At 42.7% G+C, this 7,721-nt stretch overlaps 1 protein-coding gene across 1 annotated transcript; it reads left to right on the forward strand.

Annotated features, from left to right (window-relative positions):
- Window positions 1–1,438: 1,438 nt before the first annotated feature.
- LOC147428862 (putative LRR receptor-like serine/threonine-protein kinase At1g67720) lies at window positions 1,439–7,406 on the forward strand. The gene is made up of 13 exons (XM_086494679.1): window positions 1,439–1,628; window positions 1,846–2,428; window positions 2,508–2,995; window positions 3,352–3,475; window positions 3,571–3,642; window positions 3,774–3,842; window positions 3,971–4,042; window positions 5,485–5,565; window positions 5,734–6,005; window positions 6,390–6,592; window positions 6,772–6,895; window positions 6,991–7,059; window positions 7,223–7,406. Exons 1-13 carry the CDS (start codon window positions 1,541–1,543, stop codon window positions 7,255–7,257), a joined length of 2,280 nt encoding a protein of 759 aa, XP_086350805.1. The 5' UTR covers window positions 1,439–1,540; the 3' UTR covers window positions 7,258–7,406.
- Window positions 7,407–7,721: the final 315 nt, after the last annotated feature.

Consider the following 7,721-nt stretch of genomic DNA (forward strand, 5'->3'; position numbering starts at 1 on the left):
GGGGGCAAACCTTGGCCATCGGTAGGAGTGGCTACCCTAATAGCCGTGGTAATTATGATCGGGATGTGGAGGCGGGGTGGTAGGGGTAGCTGCCTTGATAGTCGTTGTAATTTTGATCCCTGGATGTTGTCATGGCTTTACATGAGCATGACAAAACCTTGTAATTTTTTGGGCTGCTCCACTCACAATTGTGAGTTTTGCTATTAAAAAAAATATTTAAAAAAACATGCCTTTCGCAACAAGGGGAAATGCGACCAAATCTTTGGAGGGTGATAATATAAGAGATCAAGCCTCCTGACATTCAACAGGCAATGAAATCTCTTTTTCTTTTTGGCATAGTCACAATTTTTTGTGAGTGGATGTATTATATTCACCCACACAGGAATGCACAATTTAAACAATCAAAGCTTCAGATTTTTCTATTCTCGATACGTCGAAGAGGGTGTTTAGCATGGATGCAAGCCTCTCTCCCTTAGCGTTTTCTTTTCCTTGAATTTTTTCTCTCTTCGTTGACCTTTTCCTCTTTGTGTTTACCTTAATTTGATTCCTTGAAAAGATTTCAAAGGAATCTTAAGATCTTGAGATAAAATATTAGAGATAGTTTTCTAGAAGCCAGTAGTAGGTGGCACAAATTTTTTAGGAGCTTGATTAACAAAAAGCTCGCTGGGTAGAAGATTGTATGATAGAGCCGTCCCCCATACACCGTCTAAATGATGCTAGAATTGAGTGGCCCCTGATCTCTTGTAGGGCCCCACAAAAGAGAATGCGAGTATCCCATACTGTCCTTCAATTGGTGATGTAAAGGTCAAGTTCAACATCTAAACTAATTTAATATGGCGGAAGGGGTAGCGCTTTACACGTGTCGAAATCTGTGACATGAAGGCTAAACTCCAAAACAGAGAGAAGCCTCTATGCACGCGATAAAGAGGGAGAGAAAAAGAGAGAGAGAGGCCGCTAAAGGCGGCCGACTGTACTAGTGCAACAAATGGAGAGCGAATGCCAGCCTCCAACAATCGATTAAAGAGGAATTTCACAAATGTAGAGGGTGCTCCTCTGCCCTTAGCATATGGGGCTACTCTCATCCAATGAGAGGGCCCTCCAACTGTGTCTTTAAAGGGAGCTATGAAGAGCCTCGTTCCACCACACGCTTCAATGAGATGAGGGGGCTCCGTAGTGTCATGTGCTACAAGCATTGAGAGGGGGCAAAAAGTTGTTGCTTGTTTAGGGAAATTGCTAGCCTATGCACTCTAGAATGTTGGCTTTGGGCACGTTTTTAGAGCGGCTGCGGATTACACAGCTTTTTACAGAGCTTCGCGCACTTGGTGTGACGGGGCTCTTAGCGAGTAGATACTGTCTGAACGATATTATATATGCTAATTGTTAGCATGACGGCATTCGTCAACTGAGTCAACAATACCAGGTCAAGTAAAGAACGAGCCCTCATCACGTGTGGGCCGCGAGTTGCCAACTTTAGTCTTCACCCCAAATCCCAAGATAACAGCGAAGGCAGTACTAGCTACAGAAGGAATCGCCAGCAGCTATGGATCAGCCATCGGTCCGTCATCTGCTGAGCTGCATTGCTCTGCAGGCCATGCTTTTCTGGTCCTTGGGAAGATCGCAAGAACCCGGTAATCTTTCTCAGGACCACCGTGCATGCTACCTGTGTTTACACCACCCACAAGCACAACGTGCGGGCCTTTCTGACGCCACAAGCATGCTATACTGTGTTTACTTCACCCCACAAGCATGCCAGTACACTAGAGAATTCCACACTTACAGGCCACAGTCAACGTACGATTCAAGCTCACCTCGCTACATTTTCATTTCATTGAATGTCGTATGCAGGCTTCCTGAGTATCGACTGTGGTTCTGATTCGGCATCCACCTACACCGACGCCAATGGGATAGAGTGGGTTTCTGATTCAAATCTGATGAATGAGGGGACACCGATACAAGTAACCGGGGGAGACGACCCCTTGTTGGCGAACATGCGCTTGTTTGATGGCAATCAAAGCAAATACTGCTACAGTTTGAGCAACAGTGCTGTGGAAGCAGGAGCCTTCTTTCTGGTCCGAGTTGCAATTTGGGCCGGGATAACACCACCTTATACACCCAAAGATCCAGATGGATACTTCAGGTTCAAGCTGCTTGTGGATGCGAATGAATGGACTGAGGTGAGGTTCTCCTTTGGAAGCACCACTTGGCTGACTTCTGATATGTACACGCGTGCTCAGCGCAGCAGCATCAATGTATGCTTTGCCCGCAGCACCCCAGATGGGGATGCCCCTTTTATCTCTGCCTTGGAGCTTCGCCCTCTGCCCCCAACTCTCATCACAACAAGCACCATGAGTAAAACCGACACCATCTTTGTATGTCTTGGACATAATGATTATGGGGTCCCGGCCAACTCAAATGTCTCCTTGACCAGGTATTGCCTAATGTTTGCCCTAACTCTTGTACATGTTATCTCTGGAAGCATCAAAACATGGCATTTTTTTCGGAACTAGGTACCCCCTTGATTCATTGGATCGGATATGGATCTCCTTTAAGGCATTGGCCACAGATCCTCTGAATATGACAACCTTGCCAATTGATGTCGGACAACAGGATGAACCACCTATCAGGATTTTGCAAAACAGTTTTATGGGCAATCCTTGGTTCACCATCCCATTCTCTGACTTGGATCCCGACTCCGAGTACGCTTTGGTATTTTACTTTGCAGAGATTGACCCAGCAGTGACTGCCTCTGATCAGCGCACATTCAACATATATGCAAATGACAATATACTAAACACTGAAGGAGCTATAGACGTGTTTGCACAAGTAGGATCAAACAGTGCTTATGGCTATGGAACTGCAATCTTTCCTAGCTCTACGGGTCACATTACCTTGAATTTCACTCCCACAGCTGCCACCTCTATTTACCTACCTTTCCTTGCGGCTGCTGAGATCTTCGAAGTAAAATCGATGACACCTATCACCTCTGCAACTGCTGGTTGGTTAGCCTCCTAATCTTGTCTGATTTCATTTAATTTTTGCGGTTTCTGACTCTATGAAGGCCGTTGAGTCACACCGGCTGGAATGTTCTGCACTACAGGGCAGAGCGTACGTTCCGTAGGTACTACCAGAAGTTAGTCTGACGGAAATTTTGAAGCTATCAATGTTACACATTAAGTGTGTTACTTCTGTGTGATCATATGCACTTGACATGCATGGTGCTTCTCTAAGTAAAGGTTTGCTATATTGTAGCAGCACTTCACTTGTTACCCAAACATCATTCCCCTGAGGAGTGCTGTTAAGAATACTTTCGAGAATACTGGAGGAGTTTATTGCGTTTTGTTCTGTGTGCAGTGAGTGCGATTGAAGTAATAAATCCCAGCCTCGGCTTAACTAGCTCCATTGGGGATCCATGCCTTCCGGTTGGGTACGGATACCCTTGGCTTAATTGTTCAGGGTCTTCTGGAATCACAGTAATGTAAGTGTAACATGGGGTTTTTTTGGTTGAAGTTGGTAATGGTGAGGCTGTAACTTCCTTTGACGCCATCTGTACTCTTATGGTTTGTCTTCAAGATCGCTATCGCAGTATGGCACGGGTGGTGAACTTCCTGGAGCTATTAACTCACTTTCCAATCTCACTGAAATGTAAGAATTTTGCACTGTCTTTCTACACAAAGCATCTTCACGGTGGTCCATATTTACATATTTTTCTTTGTGTTTGGAGCAGGAGTGCTTGGACTGACATGAATTTTTTGATGTTTTTGTCTGTTTTTCAGACATCTGAATGGAAATAATTTACAAGGAGAAATCCCTGATCTGAGTGGTCTACTAGACCTTGAAACTTTGTACGTTAGCTACATCCTTGTGAATAATTGGGGTGCTTGAAACAGAGTGCACAATTGCAGCTTGGCAATCTTGAAACAATCATATGTGGAACTTTGTGGCTTTTACAACTTGTTTTACAACCTTGCAGAGATCTCAGCAACAACAGACTCAGCGGCTCAATTCCTGATTCCTTGGCATTGCTCAAAAATCTAAAAGTTCTGTAAGTGTCAAATCCTTGCAAGTTTTTGACTCTGGTGTCAAATTCGGAGGCTGAGAAAAAAGAAACTATTCAAATGAAATTTCTAGTACTGGCAAAAAGAGAGCAAATGATCAAGTGTCTTGGCAAATCAAGAACTACTGACACATCAAACCAGTGTAATTTAAAGGTGTTCCTAAGTATCGACCAAGAGGAATTAGCATGCATGAAAGGAACCCCCCAAAGCACACACCCACATGGCCGAGACCAAGGTGACGCAGTAGGAGTGCTGAAACTCAAACAAAATTGACTATACCACTTGTCAGTTAAGCTATCCAATGTTGAAGAAAGAGCACTAGATACACATCTAGTTTACGGTTTAGGCTGCAACATAAAAAAATCTCCTAACATAATCATCTGTATCCTCAGTGTAGAGCCCTTGATGGTTGGAAACTTTAGGTTCACTCTAGCCCCGTCACTTGGTGACCCAATTCTTGGGTTGCCTTTGGTTTGGTTCATCAGATCTTCATTATGAATACTGATGGATTATCCATTCGGATCAGAATTTCAACAGATACACTCACTTCTATTCTCAGTTCAATGGCTACAATTGTGGCATGCTGATTGGTATGCAAAGTGGTTGAAGAGGGATGTCAGCGACATAGCTTCTGGACTTACTCAAGGCTGCCTTACACCACCTATTCCTAGGACAATGATGGTCTGGAGAGGATGCTTCAAGGTTTAGTTTGACATATCTTATGAGGCTAGCTGCCTACCATTGGCATATATAGATCAGTCCCCTTAGCTTCAGAAGAGCTAACTGTTACCTGTACACGTGGAGGCAAGGAATGTGTGTAGCTAGCCTCGGCGATGACGATCTTGCAGTACAGTGAGATTTCCATGCTTATCGCCAGAATTTCATTTGTATATTATAGAGATTGGTAGTAGTCTTGGTGACATTGTGTTGGTGAGGGTGGTTCACCTTCTGATGGTGTATACACCCCCACTCTCATATTGATTCTTCGCGCCTCTCATGGGAAGAATCCTCCTAGATCTATAAAGGTAGCAAAAAGCTCTGTTCCAATCCAAAGAGTTCTGTGCTAGGAACTCATCTGCCTGATGTGATGTATGAAATTGAGCTCTGAAACAGCCTCTCCCCATTAGGAGACATCCACAATCTTGATATTGAGCTTGCCGACCAAAGAATTAGGGCCTTAGATGGTCTCGAAGTTTCCTTGTAGACGGCCTATAATCAACCACCTTATAGCAAGCTTCCAATGAAGTCATCGAATCTTTGATCATGTCTGCACTTGCACCATATAAAAAAATAAAGGCAGGCAGGAAATGTGCAAACAGAGACCCTTCCAAATGCACAAACCAATAGGACTGGCATCAGAATAGAAGATCCGATCACCTGCGTATCAATGCAACCAGGGCTCACATGCTGCCTTTAAATTTAATTTCAGGTACTTGCAGAACAATAATTTGACAGGAGAGATACCTGCTGCTCTACTACAACGCAGACAAGCAGCCCAGTTGACGTTTGAGTATGTCTTCGATCAGTTGGAATTTGAATAGAAAAGGAAAAGGATTTGAGATGAACTAGTTGGTTAAAGAGAGTGCTTTCTACACTTGTTCATGTTTGGTGTAAATTTTCTTTGTTTTTCCTGTTTCGCATGCACATCCTGTGAAATTGGTTTTTTGTATCTATCTAGATTTTCAGGGAACTCGTTGTGTGAGAGCAACAGTGAGGAATGTGGCTCCCAACTCCCCCCTTCTACAACATCAAAGAAGAGCAGCACTGGAGCAATTGTAGGAGGGGCAATAGCTGCAATCATTGTGGTGGCCATCCTCATTTGTATTTTTGTCTACTTCTTTTGTTGCAAGAAGAAACCACCTGTACAGGAGGATCCCAAAGTCGTCCTTCCTCGAGCCTCTCCAGAACAGGAACTTCAAATAAATCAAATGAATGAAAGAAGAAGCCCTGGTACATATTTCAACTCTCAATTAACACACATCCATGTTTGACCAACTAAATCAAGCCCTTAAAAGGAAGAAAAAGGATAGGAGACTTTTTGCTTCCATTCTCAAAGGTCAAGAGGGAGCTCCTTGGTGTCAGAAGCAAGAAGTGACTCATTTGTATATGCAGAGATGCTTGCTAAGTATAAAGTTTGAACACAAAGACTGATTTTGAATAATGATGCAGAGCAGATTTTAAGCACTGATGGATGAGATATTAATTTATTTCCAACTGTTTGTTCTGCCTTTGGCTTTCTATGGAGCTTCTTCTCATGTCCTGTTTCAATTTGGAAGCTTGCACATGGCGAGTTCAGTTGAGTTTTTTCTTATTTTTGCTTTCTGTTGATACCAGTTCTCAACAAGGCTATGCCAAAGCTGGCTATCCAAGAGTTCTCCTATGAAGAGATCATAACAGCCACATATAATTTCTGCACCAAGCTTGGCCAAGGGGGATTTGGTCCAGTGTACAAAGGCTGCCTCCAAGACGGTCTCTTGGTTGCTATCAAAGTTGCCTCAAACTCTGCAAACCAAGGAGCAAAAGAATTCTTGAATGAGGTAATTAGCACAAGTTGTATGTGTTATCTACTTCAGTTACGAAAGCTTGATTGCTATTTGGGTGCTTTCATACACAATTTCCCATGTTTTTCTATTTTACAGAGGACTATGGCACTTCTAATCTACAGAAGCATTTCTATAAAAATTAACTGCTCTTCTAATCTGACATTTTTTTGAAGGTTGATCTTCTATCGCGGGTACACCATAAAAATCTTGTTGGGCTCCTAGGTTTTTGCAATGAAGAAAAGCTGGTACTTGTATATGAGTTCATGTCGAATGGGTCCTTGTTTGATTGTCTTCATGGTGAGTTCACAAAATGTCTACTTGTAGCAATAAGAATTTTTGTGACTGTTGGATGGTATAGTTAAAATGCTCTGACTTGGGGCAATTTATTTAAGGTCCATATTTGAGGGCTTCCCCCTTAGCATGGCGCACACGTTTGAGGATTATGGTTGATGCTGCACAAGGTAATTCACTTAGAAACAGTGGTTTTTGTGCTTGCATGTAGCTCGGGCATTTGTGTTTGCATGCGAGTCTGCTTGCACATGTGTTTGTGTCTGTATCTATGTTGCATGCTAGTGTGCATATTGCTAAGCTTTTTCCTCCTAGTCATGAGATATGAAAATGCAGGCTTAGATTACTTGCATAATGGATGCAACCCTTGAATCATTCATAGAGATGTCAAGAGCAGTAACATTCTAGTGAATGAGAAGATGGAAGCCAAGATATCAGATTTTGGAATCTCAAGAGACTACATAATGAATGAAACTGGAGCCCTGTCGACGACTTTGATGGGTAGCATGGGATACATGGATCATGAGTAAGTAACAACTTAGCAGACAATGCCTTGCTTAATTCTCTTCTTTTTGTCGTCGCATTTTCATGACAATTGAGAGTGTATGGTTATGGTTATGGTTATGGTGATAAGTAATTCTTTTTGTAAACATATACTTGCAAATGAAAATGAGCTGTGAACTTGTTTAAGGTCAACTTCAGTAGTTGGTTGTGATGGACCTTTTTATTTCCATTTTGAGCAGCTGTCCTCCTTTGTAGCAGTTCATTTTTTCTCTAGAATAACATGATTTTCATCAATGTTACAGGTACATGTCCAGTATGAAGTTGACGGAGA

The sequence above is a fragment of the Adiantum capillus-veneris genome, chromosome 22 (assembly GCF_014529385.1).
Source record: "Adiantum capillus-veneris isolate H3 chromosome 22, ASM1452938v2, whole genome shotgun sequence".
Taxonomy (NCBI): Eukaryota; Viridiplantae; Streptophyta; class Polypodiopsida; order Polypodiales; family Pteridaceae; genus Adiantum; species Adiantum capillus-veneris.

Excerpts from the sequence above, each read along its gene's own strand:
- LOC147428862 (XM_086494679.1), top strand. The coding sequence starts at position 1,541 with ATGGATCAGCCATCGGTCCGTCATCTGCTGAGCTGCATTGCTCTGCAG. Across the intron at positions 4,043-5,484 it reads CTCAAAAATCTAAAAGTTCT|GTACTTGCAGAACAATAATT; the intron begins GTAAGTGTCAAA and ends ATTTAATTTCAG. Across the intron at positions 5,566-5,733 it reads GCAGCCCAGTTGACGTTTGA|ATTTTCAGGGAACTCGTTGT; the intron begins GTATGTCTTCGA and ends GTATCTATCTAG.